Source organism: Maylandia zebra, linkage group LG14 (genome assembly GCF_041146795.1).
Source record: "Maylandia zebra isolate NMK-2024a linkage group LG14, Mzebra_GT3a, whole genome shotgun sequence".
In the NCBI taxonomy this organism is placed as follows: domain Eukaryota; kingdom Metazoa; phylum Chordata; class Actinopteri; order Cichliformes; family Cichlidae; genus Maylandia; species Maylandia zebra.
Window position 1 is genome coordinate 35,393,962 of NC_135180.1, and position 27,434 is coordinate 35,421,395.

At 43.6% G+C, this 27,434-nt stretch overlaps 1 protein-coding gene across 3 annotated transcripts; it reads right to left on the reverse strand.

Annotated features, from left to right (window-relative positions):
- Nucleotides 1-12,519: 12,519 nt before the first annotated feature.
- Nucleotides 12,520-26,934, reverse strand: zc3h4 (zinc finger CCCH-type containing 4). 3 transcript variants are annotated; one of them, XM_004569626.5, is made up of 14 exons: nucleotides 26,622-26,934; nucleotides 21,806-22,097; nucleotides 21,609-21,713; nucleotides 21,298-21,502; nucleotides 20,778-20,929; nucleotides 20,600-20,693; nucleotides 20,043-20,173; nucleotides 19,823-19,936; nucleotides 19,109-19,220; nucleotides 18,486-18,595; nucleotides 17,814-18,292; nucleotides 17,042-17,361; nucleotides 16,692-16,940; nucleotides 12,520-16,461 (listed from the first exon to the last, which is right to left on the reverse strand). In XM_004569626.5, exons 1-14 carry the CDS (start codon nucleotides 26,699-26,701, stop codon nucleotides 14,762-14,764), a joined length of 4,143 nt encoding a protein of 1,380 aa, XP_004569683.2. In that variant the 5' UTR covers nucleotides 26,702-26,934; the 3' UTR covers nucleotides 12,520-14,761. The 3 variants fall into 3 exon arrangements, with proteins under 3 accessions (XP_004569683.2, XP_004569682.2, XP_004569684.2); XM_004569625.5 differs by having other exon boundaries at nucleotides 17,042-17,364; XM_004569627.6 differs by lacking the exon at nucleotides 26,622-26,934 and adding an exon at nucleotides 25,435-26,597 and having other exon boundaries at nucleotides 17,042-17,364.
- Between the last annotated feature and the right edge of the window lie 500 nt (nucleotides 26,935-27,434).

The following is a 27,434-nucleotide window of genomic DNA, read 5'->3' on the forward strand; positions in this document are numbered from 1 at the left end:
CTCCTCTTCTCTGTCAAGGCTCAGAGGTCATGTGGAGGGTCAGAGCCCCCGCCCTCCTGGAACAAACACACCGAAATAAATAGCAGCAGAGAAAGAGAGGAAGGGAAGCGGCCGGATGATTGCTTTTCTACTTATCGCTGTGCCTGAATGAAGCAGGGAAACAGGCTGTACGTATGCGTCCAGAAATTCATTTTGAAATCTCGAAGGTGAGGATGTGTAGCATGGTGCTCACTTCCTCACAGGGGTGTTTCAGGGTCGAAGTGCAATTCAGATGAGCTGGCAGAAGAAAGCTTGCCCGCTAGTGTCAACACACTTTTAAAATACTGGAAGTGCACTCAACAAAACTGGAGGTGTGTTGGTACAATTAAACACACAAAAGTCCTATTATTTCATTTTTATTCATATATATCGCCAAATCACAACAACAGTCACCTCGAAATGCTTTATGGTAAGATAAGATAAGATAAGAGGGTTCGAGTCTGACCTGCGGCCCCTTGCTGCATGTCTTCCCCTCTCTCTCTGCCCTCGCTTTCCTGTCCTTTCTCCACTGTATCTGTCAAATAAAGTTGTAAAAGGCCAAAAAAAAAAAAGGTAAGATAAAGAACCTAGTAGAGAGAAACCCCCAACAACCACTGATAACCAAGCATTTGGTGACAGTGGGAAGGAAAAACTCTTTTAACAGGAAGGAAACCTCCAGCAGAACCAGGCTCAGGGAGGCATGCGTTTAATTACATTAAAGGAACAAACACCACAAAGACGGCTGATAGACACAGTTCAGATTTTAAAATGAGTTTATGCTTGAGCTTATCACACTGGCACTCAGGGGTTAAAAGTGACATCACAGCTGACACGTGCGGCCGTTTTGCCTCATGCACCTCGATCATCAAGACAGTTGTTGCTGTTTTTCCTAAACCAGCACTGATGCTGTTTTTTCTGAGTTGCAATCATGAGGCGTATGCTGCAGTAAGTCTGGTTCTGAGGTGCCATTAAAATCGTTTATGGGGCTGCGGTGACATCACAGTTTATGTGAGCGTTCACCAGTATCAGCCATATTCGCTGTTTGCCTTGCGGCCTAGATGGCGCTCTCCTGTAGGCACTATTTACTAATCACTACACCTGAAGCACTCATCAAAGCAGACTAATGCATGGGTTCAAGCCTTAATGTAAATTAAATAAGTGAGTTATATAGTTAAAAAAATCTCCCATTCACTAGAGACCAAAACTGCAGTTGTTTATTTCTGGGATTTTTACCATTACGGAGTTTTGGAGTCAGCCTTATGTGGCCATTAGAGGAACTGGAATTCTGAAGTAGCCTCATTTTTTACAGAACTTACAGATTTTCAATCTATCGATGCAAAAAAACTTTCCAGCTTTCCAGTTTCCAAGTTTTCTCATCTAACATTCGGCTGAAAAATAAATAGGTGGATTTCCCAAAATATCAAACATTTCCTTTGAGGTTCAGTTCAAGGGTTAAGGTCAATTAGTTTCATGTTAGCGGCAGGTTCAGGGGCTATATGAAGAGTAGTCGAGTTTACAGTCCAAACACGTGTGTTTATATGCGAGTGATTGACAGACAGCATAAACCTGGGAACCTCAATAGTTGAAATACAAGACAAACAAACATCCAGCATGCTTTGTTGGTCCTGGAACGTTTCCAGGGCAGCTAAGGTGTGTGTTTGTGTGTGAAGCGTAGGAAAAGCAGAGGAAGCTTTAAAACAGTCACCAATGTTTATCTTGTAAAACATCAGGCCTGAGAAGCAACCGGTGCTTATGTGCATGTGCTAAATCCAGCGTATGTGTGTGCATGTCTGTGTGTGTTTGTGTCATTTGGATTAAGAAGTGTGTATCTCCATTCTTAAGAAACATCCAACAGAGGCGAGTCCAAAGTCCGGTGCCAATGTTTACTGCACTGTCTGTTTAAGTGTGTGTTTGTATGTGTGTATTTCTGCGTGCGTGAGCGCGGTTCTGGGAACACGCCAGCTGTGGATAGCTACTTTTAAATTTGGCCTGTGGACTGGTTCAGTTTGCTCCACAACAGGAAGTTGAGATGTTGATGTTGGGAGTCTCTGGGAACGGAGGCCTCGTGCAACACTACAAGCTGTGCCGACGTCATCTGAAACGATTCCCCGGAGTTTAATAAAAGTCGGTGAGCTGCAGCTCCGTTTGAGGAATGTGTGTTCAAGCCTCTGAAATGTGTTCACGTAGCTTTGGCAGCTTTCTGAATGGCAGGTCGTGCTGTCATCTTCATTTAAAAAATATTTTAATTGGTTCGTTTTCCTGCTCTTACCAGAAAACTTAGCTGAAGATGATTGTGTTAAATGGTTTAGGGTCATTCAAAGCTACTGTGTGTATTTTCCATCGGCATGCTGCGGCATGCTTTAACAACGCCGAGGCATTCTTTGCTCAGGCGATATCGTCCTGATCGCGCAATCAGACAAACTAGAGTCATGAACACTTGGGTGAAAAAAAATAACATCAGCTACCCGCTTTATATTCCAGTCAGACACATGGGACATTTTTCACAAATGTAATTTAAGATTTTAATGTAATAATTACTACAAATAAATCTTAAGCAGATGAGAATCATTGATATTTCTATGTTTTGGGTCTTAAAATGATTTAATGAACCTCTAGGCTTGAAAAATAAGGCCAGCGTGGAAGGGCCAAAAACAGCACTTCCTCTTTGAGGCTGACTTCCAACGTGTGATGACGCCCATGTTGAAATACTACTTTACAGCTGAAATAAATTTGTTTATATTCTGGTGGAAAATTTGTTTCTTCCTTCATAAAAACTGTGCAGTGCAAATATTTTTATAACTCATCCAGGCTGTCAAGTGACAAGTGTTTTGATCCAAGAAGGCGTAGTTCTCTGCTGATTAACAGAGGTGTGTGTCTGTGCATCCATCTGTGGAGGGCTGCTTGCTAATCAAGTTCGCTAGCGTTACCTGTTAGCTTCACACGCCACCCTTTTGTCCAAAAATGGCACCTTCGACTTCCATTAACTAACACCGTAGCAGCAAAAACACAAACGCTGAGTCTAAAACCAATGGTGACGTCACCGTGGCGATAGCCATCTTACATATACAGTCGGTAAGTGGGTGTATTTATTTACGAGCTTTTTCTCCTTCAGTGATTCACACGTATACGGCAACTATATACAGCCTAGACCTGCTGAAGTCTGCTCCATCCATACTTTGGCTTCCCTCACCTCCATGCGAGGGTCAAACCATCATACCTGTGATTTGACAAAGCATTCATCATCCTGAGCCACAGCAACCCAGACAAGATGACACTGGGAAAAATAGCACATTTAAACTGTTTCAGGCAGTGACACGTCCTGCACTGGAAGTAACAAAGGTTCTTTTCCCCTGTTTTCCAGTTTTTCTTCCACAGGTTTATAAAGGTGACGTTTAGTAGTCCTTGTACCCGACCATTTTCAGGTGAATGTTTCTTTTGCTCATTAAGCCACTCAACACTGATCTATGAATCATTTAAGGATCAAAAAAGACACCTAACATAAAGAACCAATTTTAAACTGTATCTTTAGACACTTTGTTACTTTGTCATGAAAACATTTGTTCCATTTCCTCCTGCTGAATCCATGAAAATGCCACCGATAACAGGTCGGCAGGTATAAAATTCTGTTTTTGTACTGACGGGGTGATTTACTTTAGCCTTAAAGGTCCAGATGAAAGACAATACTCGGTTAACTTTCCTCCTGTTTCAGCCGAGGTGCATGGTGACACACTTTCAGACAGTTTGTATCACAGGCTTAAATTTTAGGACATCACAAAACTTCACGAGGAAAAGTCTACATTAAAAACAGGATCTTATTTTGAAAACATCCAGCCCCTGATTCTCAAGACATCTGCGCTGCATTGCACAGACTCTGTTGACTGTCCCTTTCTAAATAAACAGTCTAATAAACTATCTCAGATTACACTCAGGGTTTTGGCTTAATAACTTTTAGATGTTTACATATTTGCTGAAAACATACTCCAGGATTTTATATCTCTAAGAGCTCTCTCCCAAAATCCGCACAGCATTTGAAGAATGACATTAAATGTCAGTTTCAGGATGGTTATCAGTGTAGAGAGGAAAACGTTTTTCTTTTTTCAGACTCTGGCCGGGCTGAGAATGTGATGTTCCTTTTGGCTCTGACAGGAAAGCACAGCATTGTTTAGTTGCACAAGCGATCCATCATGGAGGAGGAATGGGACCAGTACAGAGGATGAAGAGGAAAACGGAAGGAGATATGAAAAGAGTTTGTTTTGATGGCAGCAAGGACAGTGACCATCAAACCATGAACTGTAGTAACCTGAGCACAAGGAAAGAAAGAGAGAAAGGAAAGAAAATGAGGAAAATAAAAAGGACAAGGGAGGAAAGTAAATTTTTAAAAAGGAAAAGAAAGGAGGAGTCTTCCCAGGATGGGAGCAGCAATGGGAGGAATTTTTTTTTTTACACCAGGCACAGGAAGCGGCGTAAATGTTTATCTTGTGGGGACCAGTTTGGAGTTATAGACCTTTGGAAGGCTTCCCACTTTCTGCCTTCAAACTGCTGTTTGAGGGTTAGGACCTGGTTCCTGGGTTCAGGTAAGAAAGAGTTTTAGGTCAGGCTTAGGGTAAAGGTTCGGGTCAGGCATGCATTGTGGAGAGTTAGGATAAGAGGCTAGAAGAGCCTAGGGAATGCAGTATGACTGCCTGTGTGTGTGTGTGTGTGTGTGTGTGTGTGTGTGTGTGTGTGTGTGTGTGTGTGTGTGTGTGTGTGTGTGCATCAAGGCCTCGTGGGAACTGCAAACTTGACAATCCCAGACTCTTAGTTTGATGAAGTGGGGGCTAAATGCTGTTATCTCACACACACTCTCACCCTTATGCAAAACAACATAACATACATGTGCTCAGGCTCTCAGTTCTCCTTGAAGTCTGATCGTTTGTTTGTTTGTTGGTTGGTTTGTTTTTCAGATAATGTGTTAAATCAATCAGCTGTTGATTTCATCATCTCACATTATCCGCCTGTAAAGTCCAAGTCCCAGTTAGATATCGCTGACAGCATCAGGAGCAGAGTTCCCACGACACTCTGGGGGGTCTAAAGGTCTCCATAATAATCCAGCAGTCTTTAAAAACATCTAAGTGGAGGCTTCACAGACAGAAGCAACCAAAACATCAGGACCACTGTAGTCAAAGGGACGTCGTTATTTCCATCTGCATATACATGATTCTGTTTTTCCATGTGCACATGTGGAAAGCGTGAGTCCGAAAGTAGCATCAAGATCCCAGCACCGAACAGAGCAGGCCTCAGTGGCAACAAGTCAGATATGGCATCCAGGGAGGAGGTGGGTTGCAAAGTAGCTTCACGTTCACTATACAAACAGACACACTTATGCAGACAGACACATTTGTGGAACCATAAATTACGCTTAAAGCAGCTTGAACAGCTCCACCTGTATGTCTACCAATTGGATCTGTTGAAGGGTATCAGCTGAGCCATCAGCTGATGTTGGTAGGAATTGGCTGAAATGGACGGTGTGGTCCAGAAGTAACACAATTCTGCATGAAAACATGCAGAATTGCAGGGTTTCTTTCGTCCACATGTCGCGTTCATTCAAGGTAATTCAATCAGAACATACAGTGAGTATTTCCAGCACTCAAGGTTCTTTGTACTGTAAGTTAAAGACCTTTGTTACGTCCCTCTGCAGCTTCTAATAGTCTCAGTGTTTTCAGCTGGTGCTAATTGGCCACACCTAGTCAGGTGTGGATAGAAGCATACCTGAGGCAAGCTTCCCGGCAGTGCACTAGTCTTTGCCTTGGTGGCACCAGCCATTTTAGCCAACCTGGTTTTCCATTTTAGGATGAAACCTCTTCTCACCCACACTCTGTTATTCATCTCTGTTTTTATGTTGCGGCTTTTGAGCCGGGTCGTAACATAAGTGGGGGCTCGTCCGGGATATTTGGACATTTTAGTGGAGACTGAATGTCAGTTTGTTTTGCTTTTAAGTGGGTGAGTGATGGTGGTCACTGTAATTGTGCAAACTCCCTTTAGTAAGTGTGTTTCAGCTGGGTGGCTGTGCTGCCCTTCCATCGAAGCACTTGTTTGTTGTTTTGCTTTATTGTTTTAGTTTATTGTGTTTGGTGGCTATCCTGGGTGGGGGTACGCTTCAGAGTTTGGTAGGAGACTGTATCTCTGGTCTGCTGCCTGCTCTCGAGTTCGCGTTTAAAGTTGCCTCGAGCCTGGTACACCACTGAAGACTAGGGTAGGAAAAGTAAGGGTTTTGTTGTTTTTAGTGTTTTAGGCTGGGAGTTGCACATAGTAAATCAGTGGCACCAAACTTGGTAGGAGGTTTGAGACTATTCATGATTATGGTCTGTAGCTGAGGCAGGTAGGCTGTTTTTAAGTTGGCATTGTGTGTACACCATGTGTGTGCATATGTCAGTGTTGATAGATGCTAATGAGATCCTTGTGAGGTGAGCGTTTTGTGATGTGACCTTTAGTGTTGTGGGGAATATGGCTATTTTGTTGGATCACTTGTGAGTGTTGTTGGCCAGGTGATGGCAATAACACTGTGGGGTGCTGAGCCACCCTTGATGTGATCATTGTGTGGCCATAACTCTCTATTTTGTGGTTGGTCACTAGTGTGCTTTTTATGTTGCGGCTTTTGAGCCGGGTCGTAACAACCTTTGAATAATAATCTTAAAAAACCCAATATTCAACCAACTGTCATGGTCTGGCTGGCAGACCGTGGGGATATGGGGAATGAGGACCCAGGCGCGGTGCTCTGTGTATAAACAGTGCGTTTATTTACAGTGATGGAAAAACATGACAATAAATCCCGTGCTCTCCCGACTCCCGTGACGTGTCCTCTTCCCAGTGTTAGTGCTCCTGTCTCCGCTTCTCCGTGATGAGCACCCCATGCTCGCTGCCCTCTCGTCTCTCGCTACTCCTGGGAACATAAGAGAGAGGCAGCTGTCAGACATGCAATAATGCAGGAGACTCAAACTAAGAACTGGTCGAGAGACTAACGTGAAGCCACGCAATGATCCAGCGTCGGAGAGAGCTCCACCACACTATCAAGTAGCTCCTCCGACGAGGCCTGATCAGCTGCAGGTGTCACATGGTCTTCAGGTGTGGCCAATCACCTGCCAGGGCCACACCCACACAGACACATATGCAGGGAGAACGAGGGACAGCAATACAAAATACATATATTATAATATTAGTCCAAAACTGCTCAGTTTTGACACAAACCCCCTGTGAGAAGGCACTTTGTGACAGTGGGAAGGAAAAACTCCCTTTTAACAGGAAGAAACCTCCAGCAGGACCAGGGGAGGGGCGGGGCCATCTGCAGTGAACGATCGAAGGTGAGGGAGGGCAAAAGGGCAACACAAACAGTGTGGAAGAGATTTAGAGATTAGTAATAACTAATGATCGAATACAACATGGTGTATAAACAAATAGGAGATTGAAGAAGAAACACTCGGTGCATCATGGGAAGCCCCCAGCAGCCAAGGCCTATTGCAGATAACTAAAGGGAGAGTGAGTCTAAGGGTTCATTCTGGTCAGGATTATCTAATCCAGATGAGTTTGATATCAAACCCACCCTTTGCTACACTGTCACAAAAAATGATCTCAGGGTTGTATTTACTGTAAGTGAAATGATGATTAATACAAACAGCCACACACACGAAGGCCGATACAACACAGATACTGAGCTGTGAGGCTGATCTATAGGAACACACACAGGCACTTATGTGCACAGGCACAAGCATGTGTCTTCCACAAAGGCTCCAGTCACATGTTGAACAGATACATACCAGCACAGTGATGTCAGTTTGTTCATCCCAACCTCACACTGCTGATCTATTCATCGGAAACTTTGCAGCTGAAGGCCACAGTGAACACTGCCAAGTCTTTTAGCTGTCAGAGTCTCTCAGAAATCATTTGTTCTTAGGGTCTTCTGACGTCACGATAGGCTGTATGAAACTCATCGGGTGTAGCTGTGTGCTTACATTTTCTGGAGCACCAGATGGGTGGAGTCAGCGCAGTAACAGAAGATGCAAGAAGTGGCACCAGGCGAGTTTTAAAGAAAATCCTTCTGACGCAGCAGGTGGAGCTGACACAGAAGGGAGCGTCCTGTTCTCGACTTTTCTTCTCATGCAGGAGAACCGGTCACGATTCCTTCACCATCTCCAACAAAAAACGTTGTTGCAGAACTCGTGTTAATCTGATTCCTGGTGGATCAAATACGTCAAACTTTAAGTGATCTATCATATGATTTGATACATTGTAAGTCTGATTCCCTCAAGAAGGATTCAGACTTTTAATTACTGTAAACAACAACAATATGTTTTTAAAATAGCTGATGTTTGCAGAAAGCATCAGCAGAAAATAGAGGTGTTAAACTCAGTTGGATATCAATTTGCTGTATCCCACCAGGTGCAGTTTGCTGAGGCATGTTGCCAGTTTGTGTAGAGGTCACAAACTGGCAACATGCCTCAGCAGGAGCAGAAACAGATTGATGGCGCACCTCTTCCTCAGCACATAAAAATAACATTAAAGGGACATTCCACACGTTTGAACTTTTTATCATTTCCTGCATTTTCTGTACATTTTCTCCCAAAAACGCATTACATGAGGCCTAATATGGTCAGTCTGAAACATTCCCAACTGGCTGTTACTCTACTGATCACACGGACCACATAGCATTGACATTAGCTCAAAAAAATTAAAGGAACAGGTTTTAATCAGCGTCAGTTAAATTTCTGGGATACCGATCTGGTCGGTAAGTAGCAGAGGGCGCTGTTAATCAGTTTCAGCTGCACGAGACGGGCAACAATGGAACAAACCTCAAAACAGGAATGATTTTACAGGTGAGGGACACAGAAATTTCCTCCCTTCTCACCTTTTCTGACTGTTATTTCACTTGATTTGCATTTGACTCGGGTCATGGTCACTACTGGTAGCATGAGGTGATACCTGGACCCTACAGGCACATGCTTGCTGAGGATGCACAGGTAGTCCAACTCCTCCAGGATGGCACATAAATACAAGCCGATGCCAGAAGACTTGCTGTGTCTCCAAGCTCAATAGCATGGAGGAGATTCCAGGAGACAGGTGCTTACTCTATGAGAGCTGGGCAGAGCCGTAGAAGATCCTTAACCAGTCAGCGGGACCAGTATCTGCTTCTTAGTGACAGGAGGAACAGGATGAGCACTGCCAGAGCTACAAAATGCAGCTTAGAATGTCTCTGACCAAACAATCAGAAGCGTACTTCACGAGGGTGGACCCTGTGCTCACTGCCCAGCACCATCGAGCCCGACTTGCATTTGGCACAGAATACCAGAATTACCAGGTGCACCACTGTGCTTTTCACACATGACAGCAGGGTTACCTTGAGCACACGTGACAAACGTTAAAGGGTCTAGAGAAGCTGTGCAGAGGGTTCCTCCTGGTCCACGACAATGTCTGGCCTAAATCCAATAGAACACCTCAGGGACGTTATGTTTTGGTCCATGCGACACCTCAGATTATCCAGTGTCTTTGAATTGTTTGCTTGTTTACACAACAATCATAACAACAAAGTAATATCCAGTGGGATTAGGATTAGACGGCTATGAATCAGGTCAAAGTTTGAGTCTGTTATTTAATAAAATAAGCTTTAATCAGGTTACAACACAGCATCTGAGGGTTTTTTTGTGTGTATTGTGGATAAAAACTACTACCGTGTGCTACTAACGGTAATGAACAGAACTATGTATGTATGTGGCATTTTCTTTGCTGCTCTGTTCGGTTCAGCGCACACAGTTCCTACTTTCCTGCCAAACACGAGGATTCAAAATAAGCCTAATAACGTCTAATAAGTCTCTGAGCTGGATCTGCTGCAGGATTCAGTTGCAGTTTTCACAGAGTTCAGAAGGACTTTCTGGCAGTTGTGTTAAAATGATCAGCTTGGCTGTCCCAACATAATAATAAGACAAAGAGGAGAAATGAGAGGTGGAGTTTACATTTGTGTATTTCTGGCGTTAACAGACACTCTTATCTGAATCGGCTTCCAACAAGCAGCTCACAGAGACAGACAGACTCCCTGTCTGGAGAGCGTGGGCGCCTGGGAGAGGCAACGACCACAGGACAGTAATATGTTCTTTACTTTTATTTAACGCAGATGATGGGATTAGTTGGTTAATTGTTTAAGCAAAGAAGCTCTTTAATAGTAATTCCCAGTCCTCTGGGTGCAATAAATCCCTTTAGTCCTTTAACATCTGTGTCCTCCACTCTTCAGCGTGCAGCATGTGGGAATTTTTTTAGAGACTCTCATGATAGCGAGACAGACGGGCACAAAAGAGAGAGACATAAGAGATCTTGTGAATGGAGATTGAAAGTTCAGCCTGGCCACCAACGTCACCCTTCTCACACTGCGCCCCCACAGGCGCAGGACCAGCACTGCGAGCACTGCGGCTCACAGACCATCAGAGTCCAAATCCAAGCTGAAGTCGTCCTCTAAGAGGATCACGTCTTCTAAATATACTCTCACCACAGGTAGTTTCCCCGAACAGGGAGCTAAGCAGATTACTGATAACAGATACGCCGAACGCACAACTCAGAGTGTGAGGGAACTCTGGGAAAACACCACTATCAGTACAGGTCATCCACTTAACAATACAAAAAAACCCAACGCATCATACTAAAAGCAGATGACAGCGCTCCACATTTCCCTATTTCAGCAATGAGGTTGCATGTTCTCAGAAGTCTGGATCACCATATTCCATCCCACGGATCTTATCTGGAAAACTTCAGCTGTGCTGAAGAGTGAAGAATGTTTTTGTGATTTTAAATTTAGTGGGTTTTCCAGACTGTCTTTACTTTACTTTCAGTTTTGTCATTACTAAAAATATAAACCTATTTAGCTGTTTTGATGTTTTATAAATAAATTATAATGGAGAAGAAGTTGAGAATAGATATTACAATACAAACCAAAGTTTATTGAAGGCAGTTCACGTGCAGATGTCCCAAATTTTGATAAACATCTGCACCACAGCCTCCTCAGGCCAAATTAAGAAAGACCCAAGTCAAAGATAAATGTGACCTAATCAGGGCAGTCTTTACAGTTTTAAAAGCGCTTTGTCACATTAAATTATGATATTTTTATTTATAACCATGCTAAAATATTTTCTGATAAAACAATACAATGGTTTAAATCATAACTGTCTTACCATGAAATATATTTTATTGTCAAGAATGAAAAATCTTGACTTCTAAAACGTTGTTCCTCAGGGGTCTGCACACACTTGGGATCATTGTCCTTCTGCAGAGCAGAGCAACCAACCCGCCAGACGGCCTCACATTTCACTCTAGATTACTTTGGTAAACAGAGTAGTTCACTGTCGACTCGGTGACTGTAAGGTGCTTAAGCCTCGTGGCTGCAAAACCAGCCCAAATCATCACCCCTCCAACAGCGTGCTGGCAGTTGGCTTGAGGTGTTTGTGCTGATGTTCTGGGTTCTTTAGTTGATGCTGTGCATCATTGTCAAACATCTCCACTTTGGTCTGCCGTGCTCCTGAAGTCTTTTGGTTTGTTAAGATACAACTTTGCAAACGTGAGCTGGAAACACGTCCAAAAAAGCCCCACTTGTTCATTCTTTTTCTAATTTTGTCGTCATGAGCCAGCCGAGGCCTGAACATCACCGTGGGGTGAATTTGCTGAGACATTTGCCAACTCCATGTTTGTCCAACGCCTTACAAAAAGTACTGTACAACTGATAATCACTGCCCTGTAGTTTCTGTTAAATAATTTTGTAATGTCATACTTTGTTTCTACCTAATCTTTAGACAATACTAATATTTTCCAATTTCTAAAACCTTAGAATTTAAAGTTGAATTTATGATGTTGTAGATTTGGTGTTTTACGTTACTTCGTTTGGCCAAGGAAGACATACGAGATTTAATGTCTGAGACTTCCTAATTAAATAAAGGTAATAATCATTTTAATTAGCTATTGGATAACCTCGTATAACATTGTGTTGTGCTGTGCTGAAGGTCACAGGCGGGTACAACACGTAGAACCAAACTGGCAGAGGAGAACATGTGCGCTCGCGTGTGTGATAGGAAACCTTTGAGGTTCGGGATGAATAGTTTGTCTTCCTGGAGCCAGCGCTGCAGGATGGGAGGGTAGCAGGAAGTGAGTCAGTAGTGGATCGTACTTAACCAGGAAACAGCCTGTGTGCTGCTGAGGTACTGATCCAAATCCACAGGGGCCGAGCCAAGAACTGCACGGTTCAGGTCTAAATATATAAAAGAACAAGATAAAAAAAAATGACAGCCTGCTTGTGAAAAATACATCTGAAAAGCAGGCCAAAGGGCGTTTTTAGATAATCTGATTTGACTGGAGACACAGACAGACAGCTCAGCGCTCACAACCTTCATCCGGCTGAACAATCGTGACTTCAATGAATTACTTAGAGACTTTGACAGAAAACAAAAATGCGTCAAATGAATCATCCGAGGTACTGACAACACAGGAAATACTTGAAACTGGTTGATCATGTATTAATTTTATTTAAATACTTACAACCTCACCTACAGTGTACAGTTAGAAAACTCCAGTCCTCCAAAGACGGGAACTGGATACTGGTCAAATTTACATAGTGAGGAAAAAAAGGAACCAAACAAAAAGAAATCCATAAAGGAAAAAACAAACAACTTTCACACTTGCTATAGCTGACACTCAGCCTCCTGACAGGCTTTTAAATGGACTGGCAGGGAGGACGACATAATAGTGAGTTTTTCTTATCTGAATCTTCATACACAAAACCAGACGTGAACGTCGTTCCTCTCCTCACACTGCTGCAGCGCGCCGACGCCCCACTGAGGTGAGTGGTAATCTCTGACATACAAAATGATTCAGCTCAAAATTTACAAGTGAGGAAGTATATTTACTCAAGTATAAAAAAATAAATTAAAACGTTTATACACAAGATGGACGAACACGATCCTGAGAGCTGTTGTACAATCTTCACTTTCTGGAGGTCAAAAACATCTGAACCCGCCACAACTGACCGCTCACGTACAGATTCGCCAACGAGACTGGCAATGAAACCGCTCCCCCCTTACAACAAACAGGAACAACCGCTTTCCCTCACCCTGATTCAGACGCTGGATTCACTTCTAATTCACACAGTTCATGGCGTTTATGGCAGACGTTCTGGAGAGAAGACTTGCACTCTCATCTAAGCTGCGAGTCCAAACCGTGAACATTTCCACAATTACACGTCCACTTTTTCAAACATTTTTTTTAGTTTGTTTCATTTATTTTGGTTGGCATGGTTCAGATGAAAAGCAGGAGGGGGCACAGATGAGTGCGACACGTACAAGTCGTCTGAATTTTAGGTCCAAATGTAGTTTATGATTGTCATGGTGCCACCAGCCAAGCATTTCAATTGAGAATGCAAGGCAGAAAACTTCTCTATTCAGAACAGCTAATAAAACAAAACAAAGAAACTAAACGCTGAGATGTAGATGACTTTTAATTCAGTGGTCCAAATTCAAATGTAATTAGGAGGAAATACATGGAAATAACTTTGACAAAACCAGTTTTGGCAGCAGAGATAAAAGGACATGATTCAATGGATAACTAACCGCTAACTAAATGTGCCATTGGAGAGCGAAGTGACAGAGTCAGTCATCAGTCTGAGCAGCTAAACCTGTTTCCTGCTTTTTCCTAACGCCCCCTTAAGCTTTATGGAAACTAGAGCTTAAGTGCTCTCCATATTCACAAACCGATAAAAATAAATGTTCAAGTGAAAGTCTGTTTCTCCTCACAGCAACAAGACTGGAGTAAAGGCAAAATCTGTGAGAATTAGGGGCTTCAACGGTTGTGTAGTGATTAAAGAGCCTGTCACCTGTAAGAGCTAAACACCTGAAATGGAGCTGTACATGAACAGCCTGAAGGGTTACAGCCACTCAAAATATAAATACAAGCCTCAGAGACACAAGCTGACAGTGCAAAGGAGTAGAAAAATACTTAAAAAAGCATTTAAGTAGAATAAAGACCATTTCAGTCATTTCTGCAGAAAAAAAGTAACGTGGAAAGAAAAAAAAATGCTTTAGTTTGATGTGACGCCAAAGACAGAGGACAGTGGATGAAAGCAAAGGCAGTGATGTGGAGGGCATTTAGTTTTTGACAGGTGTAAAGTAAGTTGCCTCAGTGCTCTTGATTCTGTTTAAAGAAACACCAAAAATAAACAATATATTGTTGGGAAAATCAGATATAAAAAAAGCTTTTAATTTGTTACAAAGAGCACAGCCATCTGTAACTAACCAGAAAATATGCATATATACACGAGCACATCAGCTTTAAGAAGAGAAGAAATATGAAACAGAAGGATGTGAGAAACTTAAATAAAAGGAGATTTAAACACATGTGATGCCTAAAGTTTCATTCCATATAAATGTGTGTCTGTTGTCAGGATAATCATTTTCATTAAGCACTGAGATGAGAGAATACATCTATTTATACATCAATAAGTCTGTTTAAAATAGAGATTTCACTTTAAACGCTACCCGAGAGTCTTTTATAGAATCTGAAACACTGTGTTTGGGTGTGTGTGTGTGTCTGTGTGTAATATGTCTGCTGCCAATCTTATCAAAACTCGTCTTACAGGCAGTTGCCGCAGTGCACGTTTCTCTTTGCACTGACATTTTCAGTGTCCAAAAACCTGAAACAACCCACACCCAGCTGCCACATCTGGGGCGTCAGGGTCCCAGGATCAGTGTCACTGGCAGAAGGGAGAGGCTGTGGGGTCAAAGCCTTTGAAAACTTCCTTCAGGGAGCCGTTGTCCTGCTCTGCGGCCGCCTGATCAGACTGTGCAGGGCTGTTTCCCCCAAAGGGGCTGCTTGTCCCGCCAGGCTTACTAGCCTGCTTCACAACACCAAATAAAGAGGATACTGGTAGGTTATGGACCCCTGCAGGCGCCTGGTCTGCAGCAGATCCAGGAGCACCCTGACCTCCAGCTGCAGCCACCCCAGCTGCAGCAGGCCCGCCCTGAGCTGTGGAGTTAGGTGAGGGCGCAGGTTTGGGTCGGGGCCTGTTATAGCTGTTGTATCTATCCGTGCCTTGCTCTGTACTTTTCTCTGGCTCAGGTTGGTCCAATGCAGACTTCCGAACAAAGAGGGGCTCCTTGGATTTAGGTTTACTCGTTGTGGGGTCACTGAGTTTGGACTCAGTTTGGCTGGCTGAGTTAGGAGAGTTGTTAGCGCCACTGCTGGTACCAGGGCTGCCTGGTTTGTTAGTCCGAGGGTCATACAGACTAATGCTGCTCAGCACACTGGCACCCCCTGGTGTCCCGGCCCCTACACTGCGCCCTGCCCCAACTGAGGAGAGCAACCGTGGGTCATAGGGAGCGATGGCAGGTGGAGAAGAACTAGATGTTGGTGCAGGAGATGTGGACGGAGGGGGCACAGGTTCTGATGGCTGCTTCAGTGCCGACTTCGGTGGCTGGAGACGGGGATCAGAGGGGACTTTGCGGGCAACACGGGGGTCAACAGGCTTTTCTATAGAAGCTGCAGGCATGGACTGAGGTTGACCCATAACTGGCATAGTGGTAGGGGGTGTGGGTAAATGAGGAGGAGAAGGAGTCTGGGACGTGCTGGAGTTAACATTCTTCAGGATGCGAGACAGAAATTCAAATTCTGGGAGGGTAGAAGCTGAGGAGGAGGGAGCAGGGGCGTCTAAGGAAGGAGGAGGCTGTACGGAAGGAGGTTGCGAGTGAGTGAGTGGCGTGTGTAACTGCTGCTGCTGACCACGGGACAGACGTGAGTCAAGGGTGGACACGGGAGGGATGCCCGGGGGTAGAGGAAGCAGGTCCTGCTTGGGAATAGGGAGCGGAAGCAGATCTTCAGGAGACCAGGTGATCGTTTTAGCGAATGCTGGCATGTGAAGAACAATATCCTTCTTGATGTGGCTGAACTGCTGCAACTGGGAACGTGGGTCTTTCAGAGCCATACCCATGAGCGGATCCAGAGGAATCGGCACGGGCTTGTCCCGTAGAACCCGCTCAGTCTCCTCCTCATCCACTGCCGGGGTCGTGAGCGGAGGGGGCTTATAGACCAGGGGAGGTTCAGGCTTAGCAGCTGGAGGCGAATGGGAGGCAGATCCTGCTGAGGCAGCAGCAGCTAGCCTAGCTAGCCTGGGGTCTGCAGGTGGTCCAGATGACGATGGAGCGAGTGTGGAGTGGGTGGGGTCAGAGATTTGAGCTGACTCAGCAGCACGTGCCAAGCGTGGATCCCGAGCTAAGCGGGGGTCTGCTGGGCGAGCCGGAGGGTGGGAAGGAGAGGCTTTCACAAGGCGTGGGTCGCTCGGATGCACGTCAGATTTTTGAGGAGCCTGGGTCTGCTGACGGAGGGTCTTCAGGATGGAAGTCACGCTCCCACCGCCATCCTCATCCTCGCTAGAATACCAGTTCCCTGAGTCACCTAGGAAAAGAGGGATTTGACATTTTGGTCAACTCTAAGCAATCACTGAAAGGGTCACCTCCGTCTCATTTCTGTTACACACAAAATGGTTTTAAGTCTTAAGTCTTTGGTTTTACAGGTTTCTCCTGTTCTTAGACAGTCATACGGAAAGAGGAATACTTGCAAAGGATGCTACATCTCACTATGCCACAGGAATCATTTATACACAGATGCAGGTGCTGTTCCTCTACCTTCAGTGTCTCTGCTTTTTTCTGCTCCTCCCTCAGCCATCCTGCGAGCTCTTTCCTCTTCCTCTTGCTGCTTCTGTTGGATCCTCATGAAGAGGACGCGCTGAGCAGGTGGCAGAAAGTCAGGCACAGAAATCCCCCCCTGATTGGCTGTGGCTCCATTAGCAGGGCCTTCCTGGTTGCCTGACTGATTTCCAAATGTTCCTGTGCCTCCTCTCTCGTCCATACCGGAAAAACCCTGGTAACTGTCACCTGATAGGGAACAGACAACATTCTCATAAGTTTAAGAGCCACTATTGTTTGAAGTAAGCTGCTCCAACTCTATTTTGGTATTTAGTATAAAATGATCTCACCTTCTTGAACCACACCCTCCATCTTCATACCCTCTTGCTGATTGTAGAAGTTATTGTAGAAGTTTCCTCCTCCCTGAGGAGGACCTGGAGGCATAGCACCTCCATGTGGAGGGCCCTCTCCTGGTGGAAATCCTCCCATCATTGGTGGTCCACCGGGTCCCATGTTGGGAGGGCCCTGGTTCATTCCAAGGTTGGGGCCCATGTTCTGCATGTCAGGGGGCATCATACCTGGAGGGGCAGGGAATCTGGGAGGAGGGGCACCAGGGGGCCCTTGAGGTCCAGGTGTTGGGGTCTGACCCTGGTTGGTACTGGGGCCCTGGCTTCTAATACAAAAGCGGGAGTATGATTTAGAATTCGGATAGTGACTCTCAAAGCAAACATTTTTTTTAATTATTTAGAGTTAATTAAAAAAATGTAGATACTAGTTCCTGTTACACATTATTCTCTGCTAGTTGTGCATTTCCTAGAAGTCTGACAAAACCAATAACCAAACACTAAAATAATTATTGCACTGAAAATCCTTTGTCTACTCAACACTCAGGGCCCGCGGGTTTTGGGAGGAACCTTTGAGCTGTTGTGAATCTAAGCAGATGCTTCTCAGCCTTAACGCAATTTCACAGATGTTCAGAAAACGTTTTCAGTTCTCAGAGTAAAAACCTCAGACAGTATTCCTACATTCCAAAAACTGAGAACTTGGATCTTCTTACAGACAAAGTCAGGATGCGGATTATACAAATACTCACTTTAATTCTTTGCATTTCTGATCTCTTACCTAACTGCGAGTTTCTGGGCCAGCTGTCCTGTGGGCTGAACTTTAATCTCAAACAACGAGGGGATCTTCTTCCCCATGCCTCCTCCTCCTCCTCCTCCACCAGCAGGAGGTGGGGGACCCATGTGGGGAGGAGGAGGAAGGCCAGGGGGATTCGGCGGGCCACCTTGGAAGGGACTTCCATCAGGACCGTGGACAGGTGGACCGACGCAGGGACCAGGGACAGGAACAGGCCCTGGTCCTGGGGGACCTTTGACAGCCATGGGCACCTGATTAGGTCCAGGAAGACCCCCAAAGTCACCAGCTGGAGGCCCAGCAAAATCCACACCACCTGTGTTGGTTTCAACAGGAACGGGCCGGGGAGGGGTTGGAAGGAGGCCGACTCCAGGAGGGGGCTTAGGAAGCGGGTTAATTCCTTGCTTCTTCAGCTCCTCCACCTCTTTTTCGTCCTCAGCTCCAGCTTCTGCATCCTCTGCCAGCATCTACAAAACCAAGAAAAATACTCTGCTGGGTGAATCTTAAAGAAACACAACTGAAGGCAAACAAAAACAACAGTCTGTCAACTTAAACTGGCAGACTGTGCGAGTGACAAAAATCTAACTTATATACACTTAATATTGTGAGAGTTTACAGAAGATAAACGAGGTGACTGTCTTCGAGGTCGGAGGTTCCTACCTTGTTAAGCAGCTCCCGAGTATCATCATTGAGTTCCTCGTGGGAGAACATACACTCGTCACCATTGACACACTTCCCTGTGGTGTGGAACAGCTTACAGGGGAATTCACGTAGCACAGGAGTCAAGGAGGAACACTCGTGTCACATTATCAGCTGTGTCAACATCAGACAAAGTGGGTACGACGACTGATACAGCACTGCATCATATTTAACCTCACTCACATACAACAATACATCATTTACCCTGATTATTGGATAAAACAATTTGCTAGTTCATCTTTGCTTCATAGTGTTAATGGTTGTTAAAACTAATATGAAAACTAAATGGTCATTTTAACGATTGGAGCTTTTAAAAAACAAACCCTGAAACAAAACACTGGTGCACATATCGAGCAAAGGGTCAACTTTGGCCTGGTGGCCCGAATAAACAGGTGTAAACCCTGGATTGATTTCACTTATGCAACTTCATACTGGTAAATATTGCCAGCTTGACTCTTAACTTGACTTACTAGTCAGAGATTCAAGTTTAATTTGATTGGAAAAACTGGTTCTGATCCACAACTCCAGACTGCCTTATCTATACTGATAAATAGGCTCTCCATGTGGTCAACAGCAAAGGATATCATGCATGTAAGGACAGTGGTCAGCTCGGGCACAGAATCCAGTGATGTAGAACTTGCACAACTCCTTCTTCTTTGGCAGCTCAATGTCATGGCTGAAGTTACAGTGGTCGCCCTGTTGTATGGGAAAAAAGTGTGTGTTATGGATGTCAGGGCTGAGACAGCAGCCAACAGATAATTTGTAGACCAAAATAAACAACACAGAAGACATTTCCTCTGCATTATCTTGCAGCTGTGGTTATTACATGCTGCTATAAGAGTTTATATTAGTATAAAGCCTTTTATAATATTTGCATTAAGCTATAGATTCCTGGCACCAAACGTTGAAATTTCCACTGGAAACAGTTATATTTTTATCCAGGTAGGAGGTAGCTAGTGTGCTAAACAGTATAGTTGAGTGTAAATTTTTTTCTAAAACATCTTTATAAAACTCTAAAATACTATTTTAAAAATGTGTTTGCGTTTGAGGTATGAAATCATGAAAAACTGTTAGAAAGTTACTTTCAGCACAGCGGGCAACCCTCCGCATATTTGATTTGGCAGAGATGTGCGCCGGATGCCCTTCCTAATGCAACCTCAAAGGAGATGTGCGCATGTCCGATTGGAACTAATGTAATACAAAATTTGTATATGTGCACTTTGAAAAGTGAACTTAACTGTATGTATACAATAAAAGAGCATTAATAATACATATTATTGATATTTGTGCCATCCTACCCAAGTGCATCTCCCCTCGATGTAGTACTTGCAGATGGCCTTTCCTTTCTTGTCCTGGTGCTTTTCATTCTGATTCCTCCTCCCCATTCCCGGTCCATCACCTCCAACACCATCCTGAACCCACCCCACACAACAAGCAAATACAAATTAGCTGTACTGTCCAGTTTGTTACCAGATCAGGGCGCTTAACCTGAGCTCATAATAATTATGAAAGTTTTACCCCGTTGTCCATGTCTCCGTTGTCATCATTCCCCATGTCTCCTCTTCCTCTCCCTCTGTTTCGACCCTTTGCTCCTCTAATCATGCCACGCCCTCCTTTACCTCTGCCTCGCCCGCGGCCCCCTTTACCACCTGGTGGAGAAATCAAGAGACAGTGTGAGTGAACTTTTGGGCAAAAAAAAGGATATATTTCCCCATTAATTTTGCATAAATCCTAGTTTTAGCCATTTTAGCTCCCTTAACCCTCCCTTTAATGCAACTTTCTGCTGATTGGCCTCACAAACTGTGTGCCATAGTATGGACATCTAGCTTCTATGACATCAACAGGATGAAAGATTTTAAAAGGAATACTGAAACTGAGTGTTTAGAACAGTCTGGTACCTCAGTTTTTGGCTCACAGAAACACTTGCACATACACTGATGGCATTATTTGAGTCTTTGTCCATATTTAATACGTGCACACACAATTATCTCAATAACATATGAAAACAAGAAAAAACAAACAACGTAGGTCAAATTTAAATAAAAGGAAACGGAAGGAAGAGACGAAAAACAAACCTCTGCCTCTGTCTTTGGACTTCTTGTACTGGTTGAGCTCTTTCGAGTAGTCATCATAGTCATCATCACCCATGTCGTAGTCATCATCTCCATACTGTAAGGACAAGGATTATTATTGTCATTTAACTGACTCTTTGTGAACTTGGAGCAAAATATAATTCTGAGCTCTAATCCTCACCTCCATTTCATCTCCGTAGCCGTCTCCATCATCATCTCCTCCCATCTTTCCTCCTCCGCCTCGCCCTCCTCTTCCTCTGCCTCCTCCTCTTCCCCTCCTCCCTCCTCTCATTAATCCACGGCCTCTGTGGTTCTTCATACGACCTCTGGCCCCTGCACGAAGACAAAGAGAGAAGTAAGAATAAGCTACAAAAGTGGGATTCCACCTGTCAGCAACTTATCTGAAATTTGTATTGATAAGAGAAGTTGTGTGTATGTATGCAAATATGCTCGAGTGCAAATTCAACTGTGGTGCAGGTAAAATAGTGAACTTTGATAACACAGTGATACATTTTTCTCTTTCCTTGTTTGAAAACATCCCTAGAAAAGACAGCTGGCCTTGTCACAACGTTGGATCTTAGGTTTGATTTTTCCGTGTACAGTCTTGCTATGAAACCGTGTTGACTTGTCAGCTGAGCACATATTCAGCATACAGCAGAATATGTTTAAAAAGTCTATTTTTCAAACTGCCGTGAAATTACCTCGCCCACCACGGCCGCCACCTCCCTCCTTGGCCTTTCGGTACTGGTTGAGCTCCTTGGTGAAGTCATCGTAGTCGTCATCCCCCATGTCTTCATCTTCCTCTCCCTCAAAGTTGTCATCTTCGTAGTCATCGTAACCTCCGTAACCCTGTTTCTCCATCTTCATGTAACCACCCCTCTTTGCGCCACCGTAGCTCCCACGAGACTAGAGAGAGATAAGACATTGATAAACTGAGAATACTTTCACAATGTTCACATTATATTATGCACACGTAACATGTGTGTTGGGAAAGTTTTCTTTTCAGACTTACAGAACCGTACTGGGGGCTGTACTCTCTATATTTCCTTTTCTCACTGGGACTGTAGTCAGACTCATCACTGTAGTCTGAGTGGTCATCATCCGAGGACGCATGACGCTGAGAGAAAAAGGGACAAATGTTAGAGTTGATATTTTTGGGTTAAGCCAGAAAACGGGTGTTTTCATCTCTGCGTTTACTACAATTCTTACTTTATGTCGTGATTTGCGTTTCTTCTTGGACCTCCTCTTTTCTCTTTCCCGCTCCTTCTTCCGCTTCCTCTTACGACGGTGGGCTCTCTCGTCGTCTGAACCGCTGCTAGCGTGGCGCTCCCTACTTCGCCGAGGCCGCTCCGCCGACCCTTCGTGGCCTCCTTCACCTCCACCCACTTCTTCACCGTCTCCACCTGGACCGACTGCTGACACACCTCCTGCCATTTCTTCCTCCTCCATTTCTCCCCCATCATCTTCCAACTCACCCTCCTCCAGCTCTCCATCTTCTGCCCTGTATATGAAAAGAAAGCCATCTTTAATATTATGGTCACAAAATTTTACAAAGATAAATGCACAATAAAATTATACAAACAAAGAGGAGGAAGCAAGAACGACTTTATACACGCAGCTGGGGGTAAATCGGCGAAAACGAGTACAGAGGCTCGGCGAATTTGAAAATTGAAGATACAGGGATACACGCACAATTCAAGAACGAGTCATCGATCATAATCTGCTGCTAATATCATAGATGGTGCCATTTTTTCCTGATTGAGCCGTTGCGATTTCAGACTTTTCAGAAAATTATCGGTCAAATTAATCTAGATCCTTGTTTACTGTTTGTTGTATTTTTGTATCCTGGGTATGCCGCTGAGAGGAGACCCTGGGATAGATACAGGACATGCTGGAGAGATCATGTCTCTCAACTGGCTCAGGAACCCCTCCGTGTCCCCTTGGAGAGCTGGAGGATCTGGCTGGGGGGGGTCTGGGGGTCTCTGCTTACACTGCTGCCATGTGACTGTGATATGAAACACGAGCTGATGGTTGTATATAATTCTAAAAGAGACTATTAATCTGTAGCACGCACCACTTTCTGCCAGGAAAATTTCTGATGCTGAAGATTTACAAGGTTATACGGTGTATTCTGATGGACAGTCTGTCACACCGCAAGATGGGTAAATGTAAATTTAACTGCAGAATTTGAAATCTATGGCAGGTTGATGTTAAAGTTAATGATTTTGTATTTGTATACACATGCATTCCTGTAAAGACTGCACATAATAAGTACCTGGGATTGCCATAAGAATAAGATGACCTTTCAATCATATAAGCCAGGTGAAGGAAACACTAAAATGTCAAACACAACACTTTATGCATACACTGGGAGGGATATATAATCGCACTCAAGATTAAAAAACAAACTCAAACGCTCCTGCAGTGAGGTTAGACTGCACAGCTGCTTATTGACATATTATCTAGGTCATCCAAACAGAAGGATAGATAAAAACACGCTGAATGGTGAACTAAAATACTGTGTATTCAAGGCGAACTTTCTACATCGTCTACACAGCTTCCAGAAAGCATCAACACCTTTCCTTTGGATTTAATCTCATAACGTGACGAGCACGAACAATTTCAGACTTCAAATTAGGTCATGTGTATATGTAATACTGTGCTTCTATTATTAACACTCACGACAGCAATACTGGTGTGTTTTCACCTTGTGAGCCTCTGTGCGTGTGTTATCATACACAGATAAAATGCAATCATCACTCCTACAGCAGCAGAAGTAACCACAAAGGAAGTCTGCGCAATATGCCAAGTGTTTGTGTTTTTGTCTGTACGCAGACAGATTTTAGCCACCACAGCTGGAACACTGCCAGAGTAAAAAAATACCCTATAAGGCCTTTTTTTTCCTCTTTTGAATGTATTTTAACTTCTAATATGAAGGACATCCATCTGGTGTAGAAAAAATAAATAAACAGACAGTTCCTGCTGTTTGATGTCTGCTGTTACTGAGGACTACCTCAGAGAAGGTTGAGTACTTTAACGTGTTTATGTTTGGCCATCTCTCAAAACAACAACAAGAACTTGCAACAGAGTGTTGCAGTAATGGGTCTTAATCTCAGATTAAATTGCCGAACAAAATATGTATTTATCATAAACTTTTATTTCCCACAGAGCACATTTCCTGCCACAATCTAGAAGCCCGTGGAAACTTCCTACTGGCTTTTAGCTGAGGGAGCCAGATCGATGCCAACTTCTGGGCCGGCCCACAAAAGGAAAAGAAAAACCATGTGGCACTCTGTTACGTCAAAACTGTGCAAGACACACGTCATAAAATGTTGACACAAAAATGTTAGTAACAAAGAAAAGAAAAAATATTAGTACCTCCCTAAAGGCCAACACCCAAAGTAGGCTGACAAGCACTGTGTCCAGCAGTCAGGGAGAGGTCTGAGCTCTGGATGATGTGAACAGGAGTTAACTGATTCACTGAGAAGACTACTGCCATTCAGTATCAGACTCTCAAAGGCAGGTTTTGTCCTCCTCTGAGCCCACAGTGAGCTAAGATGGAGCAGGTGGTGGAAGACAGCTGATCTGCTTTTGAGGCAAAATGTCAACTCCACTGTACGTGTAGTATGCACCACATCCTCAGCTCACCGGCTTTCTCAGGGGAAGCAAATTAATCAGCCTTAATCATCAGAGCCCAATTTCTCCCCTCAAAACAGCAAATATATTATTAAAAAAAGAGAGAATGCCACAAACACGTTAGCTTAAAGAATGAAAACTGTCTACAGCAAAGTCCAACTTCCACCACAAATCCTGGCTGCTGCCAAGATGTAGCCTGCCAAGGGACTGCTTCAAGGAGTACAAAGGTCATCTTTCATTAGTAGCTGTTCCAGATTTGACTGATTTTTAGGTTTTAGAGTGCAAAGATATCCACAGATGACCTAGTAAACTCTCACTTTTATTAAAAATGGGCTCATAAAACCTGGATTCACTGCCAGAAAAAAAAAATCAGTTATCTGCTAATGGCTCACAAGACACAATCCAGAATAAACTACAAAATCTGTCTTCATATTTGGTACTCGGGACCATGAGCCAGAATTAAACTACACTTATTCTCTCTGGAAATATGTAAAAAGACACGCAGTATCAGATACCAACTAACCCAGTCCAGTCCATTTTTGACATATTATCTAAAACACTTTAATAGACTCTATAAGATGATTTGTCCTAAAAAAGCTATCAGCTTTTAATCAAACACCACAAACTCAGACCCCTACTTTATGACTGGCATGATTGCACAGACCTGTTACAAAGGAGGGCTCCCTTTCATAGCACAGGGATTTGGCTGTATTGTGGAGGCAGGTTGTTGTGAATAGGGGGTGGCTGGGAATCGCTATGGGCACAAGCTGTTGGCCCCCCTGCAATTCTGAAATACCCCCTTACACACACATATCACCTGCTGCTTCCCAATTTAGGGAATAACATAAAACAGCAAACCCCATTCAAGCATACTCTATACTACCAAAACAAGCTTAGCTGTACAGAGCTGTGGAGAGGAAAAACTGTTATTTACTTTGTTATTTGTAAGCTGAGCACAATAAAGTCCAGTCCTGTGCATGATCAGTTCGCCATGTTAGTTACACCAGACAGTTTCCATTTATATCCAAAGTGTAAAATCTCCAAACAAACCTCCTACCAGACAGCTTAGGTTTAGCAGAGCACATGATTATTCCGGATCAAATGGTTTACCATGCATTATGGCACATTATTAGCTCAATATTCGACTCCATAACTTAACTCTATAAGCACAAAGGGCCACATTTAAAATGGGGAATACTTACTGTGACGGGCTTTCTTCACATTTTGCACTCAAAACAACAAAAAAATAAAGCTTCTCGCTAAACTTTCGGGGACACTAAGTGGGAGTTTGTGGGGATTGGAAAGTGGGGGACCAACCGGGTACAGCAAATTTTGCCAACTGGGGACAGTGGAGAAGGGAACTTTTGTGTTTGACTTTAAACACTTTTGGGATGCTTTGCAGACGTTTTACACATTTTGGGGGAGGTGGGGGGACTTCGGGGGGATGTTGGGGACGAGTCAGTGTGGGCACGACTGTGAATAAAAATTGCATGTTAGTTAAAATACATCCATAACTACAGTAAAACGAAAAAAAATCTAAATTTAACGACAATTAAACTTAAATGTTTGAGGGCGTTCATAAGGGGAGCTAAAGGGTTTTTCTTATTTGAGTTATTTACAATTAATGAGACGATGACAATTTTAAGTGCGTAACGCCAAGGGTGCAATTAAGCGCTACGCTCCGCCAACGGCACAAATGCATTTGAACCGATAATAATCGACGATAGTGATCAAATAACTTAAAGTTGGGCTACTTAAAAAACAGCAGCCATTAGAAATATCGACGACCTTAAAAATCACAGTCAACATAAGTATTAGCCCTTAGCTTAGCCTTTCTCTGTTGTTGCCAACAGCATACGTTAGTAACACCAGCTAACATGCTAACGCTGCTAGCCTGAGTAGGCCTCACCGTTAGCAAAAAAAACCACCAGTTTAATGTTTGTTTTTTCCTTTTACCGCTGTGATCGCTACTGATACCAAACACACACGATTAATTGAACTAATTAGTTAAGTTTTTTAAGAGAGGGTGATTAGTTAACCAAGGCGCCGTGATCAATCGTCGAATTGTTAAGTATGGTCGCTTAAAGTATGATTTATCAGCCGTTTCAACCTCATCTCTTTTCCTTGAGACAGGCTGGCTCGAGTCGATTGCTCGTTGATTGTGATAAACGTAAATAAAACACAGGGAACAGCGTTATCCCAGAAGTTTTTTTGGCCTCCCAGTTGGCGTTGTCGTATCAACATGGCGTTACCTCTGTACTCGTTTTCCAGAAAAGGCGAATTTAATCCCTCTGACAGAAAAAAAGGAAAAAGAAACCCCGGGCTTTTTGTGTAAAAGCACAGGACAAATAAATAATTTCATTTAAATATGACTGTAGAATTACTCGACCTTTCGTCAGTCAGGAGACTGTTGTGTTCGTGGTTGGTAGTTGGGGAGTTTGGATGGACAGTCATGCTTTCCACAGCCATTTCCTCTAGCTACATTGAGGTGCAAAAAATTACAACTCGACACTGGAAACTACTGGCTTATGCGTCACTTCACACTAGGATCTAATTGTTTTGATTTTAGGAAGAGTTTCAGTTCATAGTAGGCAATTCTCCACTACAGTTGTAAGAGAAATATTGAGTCCTGACGTTCTCCGTCCTACTGTAGCGATGTGAAATGACGACTGATGAACCTAAAATGGCCGACCGTCTTCTCCAAGGAGAAAAGGGGCTGGCCTTCCCGAGAGTGACATCATGACGAATAGCGTACGCTCCTCACGGAAATCAACGAATGGCAAATTTACAGGGTAAAATGTGGCCTGGATATTGACTTGCAGGTAAACCGTCTCCCCAAGTAATCTTATTCGATTATTAACGATTTCAAAACGTATATTTTTTTTAATGTTCGTACTAGATCGATGTATTTCTCCTTGTTATTTACGTTGGCTTGAAGTCAATTTCATTCACTGTATTTTATTCTTAGGTCGCTGTATTATCTTTCGTATAATATTTCGTGTTAGTGAATAAAAAGATTGGTCATTCTACATCCCATTTTCTCCCGTGGCCTCGTACTTGTTAGGGTCATTATAACACAAAGGTTCAATATGTTCTTAAATTCTCGACACTCTGCGGGCAGTCTGATTTTAAGGCAATACCCAGGGAAAATTTGCCCCAATCTCCTGCACAGTTACGTGACAAAGCTGAAACTTACTTAATT